Source organism: Galleria mellonella, unplaced genomic scaffold (genome assembly GCF_026898425.1).
Source record: "Galleria mellonella isolate WM207_F2 unplaced genomic scaffold, CSIRO_AGI_GalMel_v1 utg746, whole genome shotgun sequence".
NCBI lineage: Eukaryota > Metazoa > Arthropoda > Insecta > Lepidoptera > Pyralidae > Galleria > Galleria mellonella.
The window spans coordinates 2,216,874-2,237,749 of record NW_026442148.1 but is presented as its reverse complement, the minus strand read 5'-3'; the positions used below and the strand labels follow the sequence as shown (position 1 = coordinate 2,237,749).

Here is a 20,876-nt window from a genome sequence, read left to right as displayed (position 1 = left end):
GAATTTATAGGGTACAGAGGAATAACACCCGAGTCCTCAGGAATGGCAACGCGTAGGGGGTATAATGGACGAAACAGTATACTCTGTTATGTCCATGGTACTGCTCATGTCTATATGCGACGGTTACCACTTTCCATCAGGTGGGCCGTCAGCTTGTTTGCCATTCAAAGTTGTATAAAAAAGAAACACATATTTTTTTTTTTAAATTAATAAAGATTATGTTGCGCAAAAAAAAAAAAAACCGATTTAAATAGTAACAAGACCAATTATTTTGATATAAAAACCAAACTATTTAACTGTTTTTACTAAAATTCCTACAGGACCAATCTGGAAGTATACCCATTCAGATAAAAAAGAACTATCCAAATCGGTTCACAACTGACAGAATTATGAACTAACAAACAGAAAAATATTAACCATTCGGTTAAAAGAGAACCTCCCTTCTTTTCGAAGTCGGTTAATAGAGTCGACGTCTAACAGAGACGTTTACACGAATCCTGTTTCACTTAACAAATATGGTCGACACATGTATGGCAATAAACATTGCGTACCTCGCCCGATCCCGCTGTCCATAATTTTATTATGATTACAGAATTCACAGATTCATTTCATTTATTTACAACAAAGCCATGGAGCTTCGCGGACGTGTCGCGCTACTGCTCATTTGTCACTGCGTCCAGGTGAGTTAAAATAATACTTTTTAATTTCCTATTTTTATTCAATTAAATTTAACAATAAGCATTTTTCAGTCATTTTTTTTTATAAAAATACCGCTTAGTTCGAAATGCTATTTTAGTTGCGAAGAACGGGCAATAAAGACGGCTGTTGCTTTTTTTTTAATAAAATTTAAATTTATAACAAAAAATTACAATAACTTTGTATTGATAAGAAGATAGAAAACAAAAAGCTACCAAGCTACAATATATATACAGTATTCTTTAACAGACCAGTCCTTACTAGAGGCACCCGTTCACGAGTATGACGGATGAGTCAGCCGTCGTTGTGTTCAACCATATTATAGGGAGTCTAACGACCTGCCCCACCACGTCGCCACCAATCTAAATATTTTAATAACAATATAAGAAATAATAGGAAAATTTTACATTAAAAAAAAAAACACCAATTGCATTAGTTCTTTTTTTAATGGGTGATAATAGAATGGTATCCCCATCCGCGCTATCAGTGTACATCGGCGGGGCACCAGTGAAGGATGATAGGTGAAGATGAAGCAGGTCAGTTAGCCCATCGTGACGAATTCAATAAGAATTGTTCACGATGGTTTCCAGGGGGATCCACGTGGAGGTCGACCTAAATGGGGCATATTGCCAGCAATGGGGCTGTCAAACTCCATTACTAACAATCCCTTTCCCCCCAATTGCATTAGTATCAAAATCAGTTATTTTGTTTAAAAAAAAAAAACTGAAATGCTTAAACGACTTTGATAAATATTCTACCGGACCGATTTGTATATATATAATTTCAAATAAAAAAAAAACAAATTGGTTTTTCAACGGACGGAGTAATGAGGTAACATATATATATATATATATATATATATATATATATATATATATATATATATATATATATATATATATAATCGGTTGTATATTTTATATATATATATATATATATATATATATATATATATATATATATATATAATATATATATACAACCGATTTGAGAATGTTCCTTGTTCTTTAAGTCGTTTTAAAACTTGTTCACCTTTACAAGGCTTGCGAATTCTTCTCAGTTTTGTTCATAAAAAATCTTATTGTAATTATTCAATTAGGTTTATATTTATGTATATAAGGTATATATGTATGTACGTATGATGTATACGTATTAATATTGTATCTGGGGGGGAAAGGGATTGTTAGTAATGGAGACTGAGAATCCTATTGCTAGCAATATACCCAACCACTTCGACCTCCTCGCGGTTCTCCTTGGAAACTATCATGGTTAATTCCTGATGAATTCATCACGATGGGCTAACTGGCCTGTTTTCATTCTCATCTATCACCCTTCACTGGTGCTCCGCCGGTGTATCCCGTTAGCGCAGGCGGAGTTACAATACCATTTTCACTCATCAAAAAAAATTGTATCTTTCAAATATATATGTTTAATTATTCTTGTAATTGTTTATATTTATAATAAGTTTACTATTGTAATTTTATGGAGGGAACAATAGTGTATATATATTCATAGCAGGCTAGTGTATGTAAACTTTTTGTTCATTTACATTCCTAGATTATATTCGACACAGTTTATGTAGAAAGTATTCAAGCGGGTTGTATCTGAATTTGGTAGGGTTATACGGCCGTATAACATTTTCTATACACTAGCCTGCTATGAATTGAGAAAAATAGCAACTGATGGTGTATCTTTGGTCCTCTTTTTACTAATTATATTTGCATAACAAGAAAGGAGGCAACCATATGATTTATAGTTTTTATTTTATCATTCCTTCTATGTAATTCCTTGTTCTTAGGTCGAACACCTCGCATATCTAGGGTTGCCATCCGTCCAGGTTTCCCCGGATTTGTCCTAGTTTAGAGGGCATCCGGAGAGCGTCTGGGCGGGACTAGTCCGGATTTAAAAAATTCTACCTATCTGATTATTAAAACAATTTGTAACAAACTTCCATAAGATTCTGTTTTGTTAGGTACATTTAAAATGATGATAAAATATGACTGTGAAGGGTTCGTTGGATAGAACAATAAAATAGAAAATACTGAATAAAGATATATTATATTTTTCCCTAGTACAATAATAATGATGTTTAAAAATGACGTTCTCTAATAAACAAAATATTCCTTGACAGAAAAAGAAAATAAATAAATTCTATTTTTAAAAGTAACATAAATAAAACCTCAACAATGACTAACTTTAATTTTAAGATCTGAAAATAAATAAAAAGGTGATTTATAACATTTTCAACTGTTTTTTTTATTACACTGACTATGTTTAACACGGGTAACATGTGTAACACGGTACGGTCGCGATGTTTTTTTTTTACTGGAAAAGTAATAACGTAATTAAATTCAGAATTACGACAATCGTTTATCTATGTAAACAATTCAGACAAAAAAAGTATCGATGGGCTTATTATGAGCCATAGATATAGAACAGTATGTCTAGTCTATATATGTCTATAGATTAAAACCGTATGTACAGTCCGTAATCTATTATTATTCATAAAAATTAAAAAGTGCTATAAACTATATTTTTTATTTTTCTAATTGAACTGTCAAATCTTAGAATAGAATATAGAATAGAATAGAATTTTATTGCTAACTGTGTACATACATATAGCAGTAACTATTGCTTTGAATTTGACATCAGTATCAACAGTTATACCCTATCGGGCATGCAACAATTTAAGAACAGGTAATTATATTAACATCGAAACATTCAATACTATTACCATTACTTGATTACAAATAAATATGAAATATTATACAATACAATTAACAAGACAAAGAATAATCATAACCAAATTAAAATAAAATAAACATAATTTCGCTTACATGTCAATTATTATTAATTGAATATGAATAAAGGTTCATCCGCAACCCTTTACAGGGTTGCAGGTGCGGGCCTCGAGCAATGGCTCTTTGCCCGGGCGCATACTGCGTAGGCTGCCGCCTACGCGTCGATTTTTTCGACCCGTAGGGCCGAGCCGACACTATTGTAAATAGTGTCGGCTAGGGGAAAACATTTCTCGTGGGAGAAATGGGAAATGGGGGAAATCTATTCACGTCGTCGACCGTGCAGGGCCGGTTGAACCGTCGCCCTGCGTTGTGCCTGCTGTGCGCAGGAGATCTCGCGGCAATGCGCGCGTTGCGTCCGGGGGACGCGCATGGAGTGGGGCGAGGTCCCTTAGATGGGGGTGGACGCTATTATCCGCCCGGCTGAACATAGCGCGTGCCAGCCGGCGGACAAATTCGTCCACGCTAGGGACCGCGAGATCTCGGGCTATGACGTCATTTCTGACGTATCTAGCAGCGTCTGCGCACAGTCGCAAGGCACAGTTCTGCTGAACCTGCAGGCGCCGCCTCTGTGCATCGGAGCACAGTGCGTACCACGCGGGGGAGGCATACGTCAGCTGCGAACGAATATAGGCTTTGTAGATACCTACTTTCGTCCGCAGCGACAGGTTGGAACGTAGGACCGGTCGCAGCATGCCGCGTGCGGCCTTTGCCTGCGTGACCGCGCGTGAAACGTGCGCGGTCATACGCAGCGACCGGTCTATCTCGACCCCTAGGTAGCGCACTGTGCGCTCCCATGAGATGGGCGTGCCACGGAGGTTGAGAGGCGGCGGATAGTGGGTCCTGCAGCGAGTGGCGAGCGCCACCGTCTTACCCACGTTGACGGCGATGCGCCACTTGTCGAGCCACTCGGGCAGGAGGTTCAGCAGCCGCTGCATCTTGCGTGCGGCGGCAACGACACTGGTCGACGACGTGAAATAGGCACTGTCGTCGGCGAAAAGGGCGAGGACGACATCGCGCTCTCCCCCGAGGAGCTCATCCCTCAAGGTGGGGATGTCGTCGGTGTACGTCGCGTACAAAGCTGGCGATATGCAGCTGCCCTGCGGCACTCCGGCGGCGATGGGGTGGACGGTAGAGTCCGTGCCCTCGACCGTTACATAAAAGTTCCGGCCGGTAAGAAAATTGTCTATGACCCGCACGTAGGCTTGCGGCGTGCTAGTATACTCCACCAACTTGTATACTAGGCCGTCGTGCCACACGCGGTCGAACGCTTTCTCTATATCGAGAAACACACCGACTACGCGTCGACCGCGGTTATGCTCGACGGCCATGTGGTGGAGCACGCGCGCAAGCTGGAGCGTGGTAGAGTGGCCGCCCCTGAAACCGTACTGTTCATCCCGCGGGGTGACATGCGGGTACAGACGGCGGAGCAGCGCACGCTCGAAGGTTTTAGCTACGTGCGGGAGCAGTGTTATCGGCCGGTAACTGGCCGGGAGTCTTTTATCTTTCCCGGCTTTCGGGAGGGCTATGACTCTACCTATTTTCCATAAAGAGGGAAAATGGCCGGTCCGGAGTATGCCGTTGTAGAGTTTGGTAATGAATACCAATGCTCTACGGGGCAGCTGGGCGAGTGCCGGGGTGGGTATTCCATCCGCCCCGGGCGCCTTGCGCCGAGGCAGGCGCTCGATGATGCGCCTGACCTCGCCGGGCGAGACGAATTTGACTTCCGTCAAGTCCGGCGGCGGGGCGGAACGGAACTCGCCTACGCGACGTACTACTCGCTCGTGATGCGCGACGACAGTATGCGGTGCGTCGGCGGCTACCGGATTGGCAGTAAACTGCCCCTCCAGGTGTTGTGCCAGGATGGTTGCCCGGTCAGAGGCTGCGTAACGACGTCTGCCCGCCTCATCGAGTAGCGGGCAGACGGGGGGTCGTGCTTTAGTGAGCTGTCGGTTGAGCGCGTAGAGAGAGAAGTCGTGCTCACCCGCTCGGGAGATGACTCCCTCCCACGAGGAGCCGCGCCAATCGCGGACTCCGTCCGACAGCTCCGCAGCGAGGCAGTTGAGCTCACGCTTGACCCGCGGACAGCGGGTGCGGGCCCATAGGCGGCTATTATTAATTATTAATTTAATTAGTTTTAAGATTGAAGTATTCATTTAAATTATAAAAAACATTATCAAAAAGCCAGGCTTTGAGTTTAATTTTAAACATATGCTTATCCTGACATTTAATGTTTAAGGGAAGATGATTAAATACTTTAATACCCATTATAATTGCACTCCTTCCATATGTATAACTATTTATTGTTGGTAGACAAATATCATATTTGTATTTATTACGTAAATTATTTCGAATATCAGATTTATTAACAAAATATGTCATATTATTATTAACAAAAACACACAATTCCATAATATATATGTTAGTCAGGCTGAGATATTTTTCATTTTTAAATATATTTCTTAAAGTCTCATCTGAATACATATTATAAATAATACGTAGACATTTCTTTTGAAGTAGAAAAGTCGATGCAACATCTACAGAATTTCCCCAATATATAATTCCGTATGTTAGTAAAGGGTACACATTACCAAAATAAGCGGACCGAGCAACAGTAGGCGAAGAGTTTTCCACGAGTATAGAAAGAGCATAACAATAACTTGATATCTTTTTATTTACTTTATCTATATGCGATTTCCAGTTTAGATGACAATCTATGGTAACACCTAAAAAGTTATGTTCGTTAACTTCCTCGACTGTTGTATTTGAATGATGGATTTTCAATTTTAAAGAATTATTTTTATTATTGCGAAATTGAATAAATTTTGTTTTCTTAAAATTTATTTTCAGGTTAATAGTTCTGAGCCACTTAACTATTGTTTGTAATGTTTCATTTATTTCATTTTCAAACACGTCATTATCACTGCTATTATCTGTTATAAAAATGGTCGTATCATCTGCAAACATCACACAGAGATGTTTTGTGATTTTAGGTAAGTCGTTTACACTTACCAGAAAAAGAAGTGGACCCAGAACACTTCCTTGAGGGACTCCTACAATTGTTTCTGCTTGAGTAGATTTAATTTCCTCAACAGTATTATTGTTTTTATTATATTTGTCAATAACTGTGTATTGTTTTCTATTCGTTAAGTATGATTCGACAAGTTTTAATGCTATACCACGCACACCCATGTTTTCTAATTGTATTAAAAGAATGTTATGTTTTATACAATCAAATGCCTTTGACATATCCAAAAATAAACCAACACCTGCAGTTTTAGTGTTCAATGCATCCCATACGTCTTTTAGTATTCTAAATATTGCCGAACTTGTTGATTTTTTCTTTTGAAATCCAAATTGATTACTATCAAGTATGTCATTAATTTCGAAGAATTTAATTAGTCTTAAGTAAATTACTTTCTCAAATATTTTAGAAAACGACGGTGGTAAGGCTATTGGTCTATAATCATTTATATTTGATCGCGTACCCTTTTTAAACAATGGTTTTATTTTTGAAAGTTTTAAGGCGTCAGGATATTTGCCAGTTTCAATCATTAAATTTAATATATAAATGAGAGGTTCACTTATACAGTTTATGGATTTTTTAATAATTGATATTGGTATGTCGTCATAACCACAACTTTTTTTATTTTTAAAACTCGTTACAATTTTAATTAATTCAGTATTATCGACCTAAAAATATGCTCTTGCAAGTTTTTTCGGACGTTGACTTATACAAACTGTTTTCATTGCATTGAGCGTTATCATTTACAAAGTAATCATTAAATGTTTTAGCTATGATTCTCGGGTCTTCAATGAGTACATTATTATTAATGAGATAATCAACTGTATTTTTTAAATTATTTACAGGAGTAGTTAGTTTTTTAATGATATTCCAAGTAGCTTTGCTTTTGTTTGCGCTTTTATTAATAAATTCGATGTTATGTTTTATTTTCGCTTTATGAGTTACTGATTTCAAAATTTTACAGTATTTTTTATAATACACAATAAGGTTTGTACTTCTCTTCTTCAATATATTATGATAAATTCTTCTTTTATATTTACTTGATTTGCATATACCCCTAGTTTGCCAGTTTGATTTTCTGTGATATGTCATTTTGACTTTTTCTACAGGTATACATAAGTCATATAACATTTTAAATATGTTTATAAAAGTTTCATATGCTACATTAGGATCATCATGTAAATATACCTCTGAAAATTTCAGTTGAGACAGGTAATGCAAAAATATAGGCATATTCTCATCAGTATTCCTTCTATATACATACCAGTACTTTAAAATAAACTCCTGGCTACATGGCACCTCGATCAGTTGAGCTGAATGGTCTGAAAGACCTAGGTGCTCGACTTTGGACACGTAATTTTTATGATTTGTCAAGATATTGTCTATGCATGTTTTTGTATTTACTGATATTCTTGTTGGTTCATGTATTGTAGGTTTCAAGTTATATTTTAATAATGTATTCAGGAACATTTCACTTTTACTATTATTCTCAAGAGTATTAATATTGAAATCACCAGCTATAACAATTTTTTTCTTTGAGTACCGTGATCGTATCGTTAATCTTTGCAATAATAACTCCAATGCCCCAATAAATATATCAAAGTTCGAGTTTGGTACTCTATAGACACATATGACCACATAGTTCAATTCAGGTAACAAAATACCACAACACTCAAAGTTAAGTTCCATTGTTATGTTATTTATGCATTCAAGCTGCTTTGTATTTATTCCGTTTTTTGCATAAATGCATACACCTCCTCTAGATTTACGACGACAAAAGGAAGCCACCATTTTATAATCCGGAATTTGCAATGTAATTGTGTTTTGTGCTTTAAGAAAAGTTTCACTAAAACACAATATATCCATTTCATTTGAAGTTACTAATAATTCTATTTGACTGAGTTTAGATCTAATACCTTGTATATTTTGATGTAGTATCTTTAACGAATAATTATTACTGTTGTTCACGAAAACAAGGCTGTTCCAGATTATTAATATTTGAATCAATTTTGGACTTGGGATTTCTTTTGAAATAATATGGTATAGTACCTTTTTTTAATACCTTCGTTTCAAACTGTTCGGAAGTTGCCTTAAGGTAACTCTTTTGTTTAGCTAATTTTGTAATCTCATTAAGTCTAATTTTATTAAAATAGTATGGAATAGTTCCCTGAACGTAGCAATTTTTATTTTTATTACTTATCCTCCTTTTGGCAATGTGTAAATAATGAGTATCATAATCCTTCTTATCTATAATTATATTTATTTTATTAGTTATCATGTTCTTAAGGGCTGAACTATGCAAATTTATCTCATTTACCTGACTTTCTACATAAATACAATTTTTGAAACAAGTTACTAAAGATTTTATTTTAGAGTTTAGTTTACTAACATTTATATAAAGATTATGTAAGACACTGGTAACTGTAATCTTAGGTTTATTTACAAGTTTTAATACTGCACATATTTCAGCAAAAATATTTATGGGGTTTGAATCATTAGCACCTATACATAATATAATCCAATCATCTTCGTTAAAGGTTATATTTGATAACTTTGATTTTTCTAAAATATAACTAACAGGCGCATTTGGGAAAATTTTACCTATTATATTATATTTTATGGGATTTTTATAGGACATTCTTTTATAAATTAGGGATGAAGCAAGACCTGAGCCTTGCTGGTCACCAATAATAATTATTTTATTCTTTTCGCTAACCGTATTAAAATCCAAATTTTTATTAATGTGGAAATTTGATTCTGTCCCATTTAAAGATGGATGAACAGTTGTTTGTTTCTTGCATGCACTCGGCCTAGTAACTTGCAATATCATTTTTGATTTGATGTCAACTGTTTCCTTTTCCTCTAGGATTTTTTTTCCTGATTGAAACTGATTCTTGTGTATGATGCGCGGTGACGATTGCTCAATAAAATTTAATTTTGTAGCAGTTAAACTGTTTTTATTTTTCGTTTTTAATGCTTTTTTTGTTGAAGTAGATTTACAAATATCTGTTAACTGATTTACTCTTTTCTCATGATTGATAATTTTTTTCTTCAAATTGTTATTTTCTTCTAACAAATTATCAATTTCATTTTCAGCTATTATCAGTTTTTCTTGAAGAGCAATTATAACGCTTTCCATTTCCTTAAATTTTTCATCTGAACTAATACCAAACTTAGGACAACTTCTATTAAAATTGCTGATCGATTCGTATGATGCGTCTATGTCCTCTTCTAAATCAGAAATATCCACCTTCAGAGACTCAAATGAATTTAAAATCATGAAACTAAATTTCTAATGTGAGTAGTATGTTAATTTATTTTAACATTTATTATATAAATAGGTATGTATTATATATATTTATAGTGTATGTATTTATGTAATATTTTATTATATATTTTAATATTTTATTTAACTGTATATTTGTTTATGTATTCTAAATATTAATAGTTGTAGCACTTCAGCTGCCCGCTAACAACATACTTTCTAACATTGGGTTGACTGGAAGAGATCTCTATCAGAGATAAGTCCACCTTTGCTCACAACATTTATAAAAGCATTATATTACACGTAATTTACAAATGCAATAAAGAATATATATAAACTTTTTTTTGAATGATTTGTAAGATCACTGAACCATAGACTTAGTATAACGTATTAATACGTAAGTTATACTAAATCTATGGTTTTGTTACACATACAAATTGGTAAATTATTACAAAAGAAAAAGATAAAATATTACAATAAATAAAATAAGTTTATAAGGTATTTGACGTTTTTATAAATAAGAGGTTAAAAATAGTGGGTATTTGCGATTTCTACGCCAAATTAGTAATGAAATCGTCTTAGAAAGGTATTCTTAATCTATGCAAATCATAGACAATCAAACCACTAGTTTACGAGTTATTAAAATTTTATAACGAACTTCTCAGTAAAATCAAAACATCAACGGAACGAATCCATTAGTGGATGATAAATAAAGTGTATTAAAGCACACAACAGAAGGTCAAGAACATTTTAATAACTGATTAAATGAAATAAACTAGAGAAAACAAGTGAATGATAAATTGTACAAGAATTTCTAGATAAGATATTAGTGTCGTACGTTATACATAAACGAATATAAAATACGAATACCGAATCTATGTGTTTCAATTGTTTGTTTTTTTTTTTATTTTACTTTAAGAGGGAAACATACAATATCTAAGACATATAAAATAATATACACAGCCATAAGATAAATCAGTGAAGTTTCCACAATAAACCAAACCAAATAATCGAGAGCAGATGATTAAGATAAAATTTGTTGTTTTAATTGATAATTATACTTAATAAATGGAATGTTTTCAATCATTCTTGTTTATTTGTTTACGTTTAAACGTCTAAACGAAATTGAATGAAATTTAATACAAAGATAGGTTATATTTTAAGTTAATAAACAGTACAGTGTAACCTACATTGCATAGTGATCCATGCGGATAGAGCCAAGGAATAGATAGTAGTAATAGGTAAAAAATGGTCCACGGTACTGCTTATGTCGATAGGCGAAGGTTACCACTTTCCATCAGGTGGGCCGTCAGCTTGTTTGCCATTCTAAGTTGTATAAAAAATAGAATTATTAATTTATACTATATAAATTAATAATTCTATTAAATTTATAATATATACTTATAATAAATCTGTAGAGAGGTAAATTCTGTACATGAAATATATTTACAAAATAACTGTCAGTAGTGATCGATACTGATGCCAAAAATGCAATCAGTAAAATTTTTGTCCGTCTCTCTGTATGTTCGTTATAGAAACAAAAACTACTCGACGGATTTTAACGAAACTTGGTACAATTATTCTTCATATTCTTGGGCAGATGATAGTACTTTTCATCACGCTACGATCAATAGGAGCAGAGCAGTGAAGGGAAATGTTAAAAATGTCCACCCGTGCGACGTCGGGACGGGCCGCTAGTATTCAAATAAGATTGCATTACACAAAAAACCTACTGCAGTAATGGCAACACCAGTTAGGTATTGTCATATATGATTTAAAAACTAAACCACTGAACCGATTTCGATAGAATTTCTACAAGACAAATGTGTAAGTATAATCCTTTAAGATAAGAAAAAAAAATACCAAATTGGTTTAAAATTGATGCAGTTATGAACTGAGAATCTACATCGGTTTGAAGTCGATTGAAATCGATCGAATTAATAAATTATTCTACTAAACAAAATATTTAGTGCTGGCAACATAACATTTTAAAAAAATACCTGATAGTTTTTTTTTTAAACATTACTCACATCTACCTACTTGTTTCTATTTTCACACCATCCATTTATCACTGGACGTATTCATTATTTGCTTTGTAATACCATATTTAAATTGATTACAAGGAAAAAGACAAGCATAAATCGAGTAAATCTTTAAATATAAATCCTTGAACCGCAAAAGTAATCAGGTATTTATTTTCTGCTTTGATATGCCTATATTATATGTATGATATTAACCAGAGGGAGACTTTGTACAAAATTCGATTGCTTGGGTACCTCTGTCCCATTCGTGTTTCAACCGTGAAGCAGTTGTGTTTGCATAGCTGTGTTTCGGTTTGAAGGGTGGGATATGCCAGTGAATTTACATTTGTTGATGTAATTTTGGGTTGATATTTGATGTTAATAAATGACTGAATACATTTAAACGAAACTAAGGTAATCTAATCCGCGTAAATAAAACCTTGAGTTACCCCCCAATAATCCAATAAAAAACTCACAGTAAAGCAGGTACTGTGTTTAAAATTTTTATAAAACTACTTTATATATATATATATATATATATATATATATATATATATACAACTTAGAATGGCAAACAAGCTGACGGCCCACCTGATGTAAAGTGGTAACCGTCGCCTATAGACATGAGCAGTATCATAGACATAACAGAGTACATGTTTCGCCCATGATACTCCCCATGCGTTGCCATTCCTGAGGACTCAGGTATTATTGCTCTGTACCCAGTAAATTCACGCCATATCCCACCATTCAAACCGAAACACAGCCATGCAAACACAATTGCTTTACGGTTGAAACACGAATAGGACAGAGGTACCCAAGCAATCGACTTTTGTACATAGTCTCCCTCTGGTAAAATATTTATACATTTATTTATTTATAATTTATATATTTCTTAAATATTTTTATTTTCATTCTCATCTATCATCCCTCACTGGAGCCCCGCATATACCTACAGCGTAGGCAGGGTTACCATTACATTATCATGCATTAAAAAAAAAACAACGAAAAAAGAAGACTCTTTTTTTCTTTCTTCCCAGAAAGAAGTTCTTTATTTATAATTTAATCATTTACTTCTACTTTTCAGATGGCTTCCGCAGTGGACGTCCCGAAATTGGTACTGAACAATGATCGGGAGATTCCCGCCATCGCTTTGGGCACCTTTTTGGGATTTGGCAAAGTAAGTTTTTATCGTTAACGAATGATGCTGTAGTAACAACCCTTCCTGCGCTAACGGTATACGCTGGCGGGACATCAGTGAGAGATGATAGGTGAGAATAAAAAGGCAGGTCAGTTAGTCCATCGTGATGTATACACATGGAATTCAGCACGTCGCCTATAGACATGAGCAGTACCATGGACATAACAGAGTATACTGTTTCGCCCATGATACCTCCCATGCGTTGCCATTCCTGAGGACTCGGGTGTTACTCCTCTGTACCCAATAAATTCACTGGCATATCCCACCCTTCAAACCGAAACACAGCCATGCAAACACAACTGCTTCACGGTAGAAACACGAATGGGACAGAGGTACCCAAGCAATCGACTTTTGTATAAAGTCTCCCTTAGCTCGCTAAGTAATTTGAAAAAGAAGATACCCCACTAGATGGAGTGACGACCTCCAGTGTATTGCAGGGGGTCAGTGGATGCAGGTGGCTCAGGACGGTTCCTTATAAGGAACAGAACTGTCTTTGGGGGAGGCCTATGTCCAGCAGTGGACAGTTGAAGGCTGTTATGATGATGATGATGAGGTCGATGATCTCCCATGTACAGACGTGATCCTGTTACAACTTTATCATATTAATAAGACATTTTTAAACAGCCTTATTTTATTTTCCAGGAAGGCGTAGTGAAATCAGTAGATAAAGAACTGCGCGATGTTGTTATGAAGGCTATAGATCTGGGATACCGTCATTTCGACACTGCTTCCGTATATGGCACAGAAAAAGAGATAGGCGAAGCCGTACAGATGAAGATTTCTGACGGAGCCATCACCAGGGATGACGTGTTTATCACCACTAAGGTACAAAGTAATTGTTTCAAATGACGATAATGGAATGGTGACCTCGCCTGCGCTATCAGTACACGCTGGCGGAGCACCAGTGAGGTGTGGGTGATAGGTGACGATGAAAGCAGAGTAGTTACTTTTTTTTTATACAACTTAGAATGGCAAACAAGCTGACGACCCACCTGATGGAAAGTGGTAACCGTCGCCTATAGACATGAGCAGTATCATGGACATAACAGAGTATACTGTTTCGCCCATGATACCCCCCATGCGTTGCCATTCCTGAGGACTCAGGTGTTATTCCTCTGTACCCAGTAAATTCACGCCATATCCCACCCTTCAAACCGAAACACAGCCATGCAAACACAACTGCTTCACGGTAGAAACACGAATGGGACAGAGGTGTCCAAGCAATCGACTTTTGTACAAAGTCTCCCTCTGGTACTTGAAAGTGTCAAATATATATGATATTGTATGATATATGTTTATCGTTTTCCTATTTACTATAATGTATATACATATCAGCATTTTACACAAAAAAAAAAATTAACAACATATTATTTACGTCGACCCCTGGAGAACCGACTTCGATCCCAAAGGATCGATATCGACTATATTTACGTCGACCCCTGGGAAACTGACTTCAACCCCAAAACGTCGATATCGACTACTCTGTCAATCCCTAATTTATACTGTTGCAATAGAATCAGGAATTTATTTGAATACGCTAACCTCTGGAACAATTAGTCCGACTTGAAACATTATTTCTGCGTTTGATAGTTCATTTCTCTATAGGATTTTCAAAATCACGATACGATCATGAGCGCAGCCGCAGGACACAGCTAGTACATTATAATAATCTGTTTGGGTTTCACAAATGTTTTGTATCTTCTGTATACAGCTATGGAACACCCACCACAAGAGGGAGCAAGTGATGCAAGCGTTAAAGGAATCTCTGGAAAATCTCGGCACCAACTATGTCGATTTGTATTTAATGCATTGGCCGATGGGACTGAATGTAAGTACCAACACTCACACTCACGCACACACGCACACACGCACACACCCACACACACGCATGGGACAGGTTGGCAAAAACTGAAACAGTGAATTCAAACCATTATTCTGAACTGAACACGAGTGGAAATCATTTCCGGAAAACTTAACATTAATTGCATTTTTCATTTAAAATCATCTAATCTATAATATTATGACGTCTGCATCTTCAATCATTAGATTTTTTTTATACAACTTAGAATGGCAAACAAGCTGACGGCTCACCTGATGGAAAGTGGCAACCGTCGCCTATAGACATGAGCAGTACCATGGACATAACAGAGTACACTGTTTCGCCCATGATACCCCCCATGCGTTGCCAATCCTGAGGATTCAGGTGTTGTTCCTCTGTACCCTGTAAATTCACGCCATATCCCACCCTTCAAACCGAAACACAGCCATGCAAACACAACTGCTTCACGGTTGAAACACGAATGGGACAGAGGTGACCAAGCAATCGACTTTTGTACAAATGCGGATTATCAATCCCAATGCTAACATTATACCCTGTAGAAACCTTAATATATCCTTTTTGAAGTAACCCATATTCTTATTGTATCTTGCAGGACGATTATTCCCATTCCGATGTGGATTATATGGAGACCTGGCGAGGTATGGAGGACGCCGTGAAGCTTGGACTGGCCAAGTCAATCGGATTGTCCAACTTCAATAAAGAACAAGTGGAGAGAGTGATCAAAGAAGGGGACATTAAACCAGCTGTTTTGCAAATTGAGGTATTATTACCAGTAATATGTGAAGCAAAAACTTTGTAGCCATTTTTATGAAAATTGCGCGGACGGAGGAGTATGGAATTTGGCACACTTATAGTTTATATAGAGAAGGAGTGCAGAATGATAATATTTTTTTTTAAATTATGCATAAAAAATACATTAAATCAGTAAAAAAAAAATATATTACATACACACTACCACGTATTTGGCACACACACACGCGTATATACTCTTTTGTTTATTGTTACAGTCTGCGGTCGAATTGAGAATAGATTAATATTGTTTGTCTGTTAATATTATTTGTCTATGGTCTTACTAAATGTCAAACATAACTTTAATAAATTCATTTGTAATAAATGTTATGGTCGAATTTCGACCACGAGGCGACCACAAGTTATTATTAATATGTGAGCCAGGGGGGAACGGGATTGTTGGTAATGGAGACTGAGAATCCCATTGCTAGCAATATACCCAACCAGGTCGACCTCCTCGCGGTTCCACCTGGAAACTATCATGGTTAATTCCTGGTGAATTAATCATGATGGGCTAACTGGCCTGTTTTCATTCTCACCTATCACCCTTCACTGGTGCTCCGCCAGCGTATCCCGTTAGCGCACGCGGGGTTACCATACCATTTTCACCCATCAAAAAAAAAAATATGTGAGCCATTTACTGTCTACTGCTGAATTTTTCTCTATTCCCCTCCAGGATTTGTTAGTAGTTCACATTGATGATAATGGAATGGTAACCCGGCCTGCGTTATCGGTATACACTGGCGGGGCACCAGTGAGGGATGATAGGTGAGGGTAAAGCAGGTCAGTTAGCCCACCGTGACGAATGTAACAATAAATCAATCATGACGGTTTCCAGGGGGAACTACAAGGAGGTCTACGTGACAGGGTAAATTGGTAGCAATGGAACTACTAAAATCCCCAATACATTAGTATCAATCAATCAATTTACCAGAGGGAGACTTTGTACAAAAGTCGATTGCTTTGGTACCTCTGTCCCATTCGTGTTTCAACCGTGAAGCAGGTGTGTTTGCATGGCTGTGTTTCGGTTTGAAGGGTGGGATATGGCGTGAATTTACAGGGTACAGAGGAATAACAACTGAGTCCTCAGGAATGGCAACGCATGGGAGGTATCATGGGCGAAACAGTATACTCTGTTATGTCCACGGTACTGCTTATGTGTATAGGCGACGGTTACCACTTTCCATCAGGTGGGCCGTCAGCTTGTTTGCCATTCTAAGTTGTATAAAAAAAATCCCTTTCCCCCCTAGTGGGTTAGCTACCGCAGTTAGGTTCTGATGATGTTCTCTACTCGTCTTCACTTATTCATACCTTATTTACAGGTCCATCTTCAAATAGTTCAAGCCGAGTTGGTGTCTTACGCCCAGTCTCAAGGTGTAATCGTTATGGGCTATAGCCCATTTGGATCTCTTGTGACTAGGTTCGGAGAGACCAAACCCGGTCCGAAGATCGACGACCCTACCCTGATGAAGATAGCCCAGAAGTACGGGAAGACTACTCCACAGGTTGTGCTGAGATGGCTGGTGAGTTCCCATTTACCTGACACATAAAAAATATGTTTTACAGTATTCATATGTATTATATATTAAGGACTCTAGAGCGTCGGCAACGTGCACGTGACATCCCTAGTGTTGCAGGCGTCCATAGGCTACAGTGACCGTTTACCATCAGACGGGCCGTATGATTATATTGACGAGCTATGAGAATAGTTGATGATTCGAAGCTCGCAGGCGGTATCAAGCCCTTAAGTCTAAGGCGAGACTTGGCCTTCTCACGTGTGTTCTACCGCTTCTATAACGGATTGTGTTCTGAGGAATTGTTTGAAATTATGTTTACAGCCACCTTTTATTACAGCGCCGCTTGCTATCGGCAAGGAATTCATTCTCACGCTTAAAAGGTCATGGTTCCTTACAGACTACAGTATGGGATTCTTTAAAAAGGGCATATTAAGGTTCCTTCAGGGTCGTCAACGCGCACGTGACACCCCCAGTGTTGCAGGCGTCCATAGGCTACAGTGACTGTTTACCATTAGATGGGCTGTATATTTGTTTACCACCTTTGTGGTATAAAAAAAAAAGAAATAATACTCGAATGCCCGAGTTTTACAACCTAAGAACAAGGAATTACATAGGAGGAGTGATAAAATTGTCACTTCATAGCAGGCTAGTGTATAGAAAATGTTATACGGCCGTATAACCCTACCAAATTCAGATACAACCTGCTCGCATACTTTCTACATAAACTGTGTCGAATATATAATCTAGTAATGTAAAATTTGTCATTGACAAATATATTTGACATATCAAACATTTTCTATACACTAGCCTGCTATGAGTTGAGAAAAATAGCAACTGGTGGTGTATCTTTCGTCCTCTTTTTACTAATTATATTTGCATAAGAAGAGAGGAGACAACCATATGATTTACAAATTTTATTTTATTATTCCTTCTATGTAACACCTTGTTCATAGATTACAACGAAAAAGGCGGGAAGTTCTCAATTAGATTGTTTTTTTTTTTATGTTCGTTACCTCATAACTCCGTCATATATAAAACTTCTTTATTTATATTAGTTTTGTCACAATTGAAGTCAATTTTTATACAACCATTTTAAATTATATTTAATGTATTTTTATATATACAATTTATATTTTTATGTATATATAATGTATATTTATTAAACACTGTTTTCCTTTTTAAGACCCCTCATATTAAGTTATCTGAAATGTTTCCCTTGCGAAAGAAATCGTGTAGTGTCGGCGACACTGCGTTTGCCCGTACGGGTTCGCCACTGAAGAACCTTTCCCTAGATGGAGTGACGGCCTCAAATGCTTTGTAGGGAGTCAGTGGTAGCAGATGGCTGAGGACAGTTCCTTATGGCAGTCTATGGATTCACCAGAGACTTTGTACAAAAGTCGATTGCTTGGGTACTTCTGTCCCATTCGTGTTTCAACCGTGAAGCGGTTGTGTTTGCATGGCTGTGTTTCGGTTTGAAGGGTGGGATATGGCGTGAATTTACTGGATACAGAGGAATAACACCTGAGTCCTCAGGAATGGCAACGCATGGGGGTATCATGGGCGAAACAGTATACTCTGTTATGTCCATGGTACTGCTCATGTCTATAGGCGACGGTTACCGCTTTCCATCAGGTGGGCCGTCAGCTTGTTTGCCATTCTAAGTTGTATAAAAAAAATGGAGGAGGTTTATGTCCAACAGTGGATTTCCCATGTACAGACGTGGTCTATTTACAATTTTAGATATATAGATACTCTTTTTTGTTTACTCCATAAGATTACAATAGTAAACTTATTATAAATATAAACAATTACAAGAAATAATCACAATGAGAAAACAATGGGCGACCTTATCGCTAAGAGCGATCTCTTGCAGCCAACCTTTGGATGCCCATTTTTATATTTACCATATTATTTAGATATATATTATATGTTTTCAGGTGGACAGGAAAATTATACCTATCCCGAAGACGGTCAATCCAAAGAGGCTGAAGGAGAACATAGAGCTGTTTGATTTCCACTTGGACGACGACGAGATCGAGCTCATCAACGGGTTCGATCAACACGTCCGTTACACGCTGCCGTCGTTCTGGCAAAATCACACTTATTATCCGTTCGAGAAGGTCGATAATCCCATAGCAGATCCTTTTGTTAACAAAATGTAAAATTCAATACTTTTAAAATTTATTAAACAGAGCCATCTATTGGCGATCTAAGCAGAAATTGTTTTTTTTGTGGTGTGATTTTGGAATGGATTTATTTTTATTAGTGAAAATAGAATGGTAACCCCGCCTGCGCTATTGGTATACACTAGCGGGGCACCAGTGAGGGATGATAGGTGAAAAGGCAGGTCAGTTAGACCATCGTGATGAATATATCTGATGCAGCACGATGTATATACACAGCATAGTTTCTAGGGGGGCCATGTGGAGGTCGACCTGACAGAGTGTATTACTAGACAGCACTGGAATTGAGGCTTGAAGTTCTTGTTGATCATTTTGTAATTATAGAGAATATGAAGTAAAATTTTTAAATTGACTAAATATTTCGTGTCCAAGAATTGGTAAGATAACGTGCCGTTACTGGAGGTTCCAGGTTACCAGAGGGAGACTTTCTACAAACGTCGTTTGCTTGGGTACTTCTGTCCCATTCGTGTTTAAACCGTGAAGCAGTTGTGTTTGCATGGCTGTGTTTCGGTTTGAAGGGTGGGATATGGCGTGAATTTACTGGGTACAGAGGAATAACACCTGAGTCCTCAGGAATGGCAACGCATGGGGGTATCATGGCCGAAACAGTATACTCTGTTATGTCCACGGTACTGCTCATGTCTATAGGCGACGGTTACCACTTTCCATCAGGTGGGTCGTCAGCTTGTTTGCCATTCTAAGTTGTATAAAAAAAAAGGTTCTTCTTAACACATAACGACATTCCAAACCCTGGTTATTTAAGATTAAGCAAAGTTTGTAAACAAGTCAATTTAATTAAAAATTATTTCTATTCATTTCTACTGCAAATTATACAAGTATCCTTTCCCTATTATTATATTAAGGGGGGGAAGAGATTGTTAGTAATAGGGTAGTTAGTATTGCTATCAATATACCCTATCAGGTCGACCACCACGCGGTTCCCTCTGGAAACTATCGTGGCTAATTTATCGTTGAATTCGTCACGATGGGCTCACTGACCTGCTTCATCCTCACCAATCATTCCTCACTGGTGCCCCGCCGGTGTATACCGATAGCGTAAGCGGGGTTACCATTTCATTATCACCCATTAAAAAAAACCTATCTATTCATAATCAACTAATACAATAATGCGCCACTAGATGGCGTTACTAACAACTTTACAACGCGTTATGGTTTCGTTTTGTTAAATGTATGAAAAACATTTTTGGCAGAAGCTCTTCCATCCTCATCTATCTATTTAAACTAAAAATTTTTCTGCGATGCAGTTGTAAATTTATTTTACAATTAGCATCTAAATTATATTTGATACTACCTATCGCCTCACGACTTTGTCCGCGTGGTATTTATTCCCATTCTTTTTTTATTTTTAATGGGTGAAAATGGAATGGAAACCCCGCTCGCGTTGTCGGTATACACCGACGAGGCACCAGTAGAAGATGATAGGTGAGAATGAATGCAGGTCAGTTGGCTCGCCATGATGAATTCGACAAGAATTAACCATGATGGTTTCCAGGGGGAACCGCGTGGAGGTTGATCTGAGAGAG

The 20,876-nt window shown here is 37.1% G+C and overlaps 1 protein-coding gene across 2 annotated transcripts; it reads left to right on the top strand.

The window, feature by feature from the left end:
- Positions 1 to 519: 519 nt before the first annotated feature.
- On the top strand, positions 520 to 19,369 carry LOC128202093 (aldo-keto reductase AKR2E4-like). Of its 2 annotated transcripts, none has more exons than XM_052901136.1 (7): positions 520 to 680; positions 12,890 to 12,982; positions 13,646 to 13,828; positions 14,715 to 14,831; positions 15,436 to 15,603; positions 16,955 to 17,155; positions 19,087 to 19,369. In XM_052901136.1, the coding sequence occupies exons 1-7, from the start codon at positions 630 to 632 to the stop codon at positions 19,309 to 19,311; spliced, it is 1,038 nt and encodes a 345-aa protein (XP_052757096.1). In that variant the 5' UTR covers positions 520 to 629; the 3' UTR covers positions 19,312 to 19,369. The 2 variants fall into 2 exon arrangements, with proteins under 2 accessions (XP_052757096.1, XP_052757097.1); XM_052901137.1 differs by lacking the exon at positions 520 to 680 and adding an exon at positions 11,825 to 11,972.
- The last annotated feature ends 1,507 nt before the right edge of the window (positions 19,370 to 20,876 follow it).

Excerpts from the sequence above, each read along its gene's own strand:
- LOC128202093 (XM_052901136.1), top strand. The coding sequence starts at position 630 with ATGGAGCTTCGCGGACGTGTCGCGCTACTGCTCATTTGTCACTGCGTC. Across the intron at positions 12,983-13,645 it reads CCTTTTTGGGATTTGGCAAA|GAAGGCGTAGTGAAATCAGT; the intron begins GTAAGTTTTTAT and ends TTTATTTTCCAG. Across the intron at positions 15,604-16,954 it reads CAGCTGTTTTGCAAATTGAG|GTCCATCTTCAAATAGTTCA; the intron begins GTATTATTACCA and ends CCTTATTTACAG.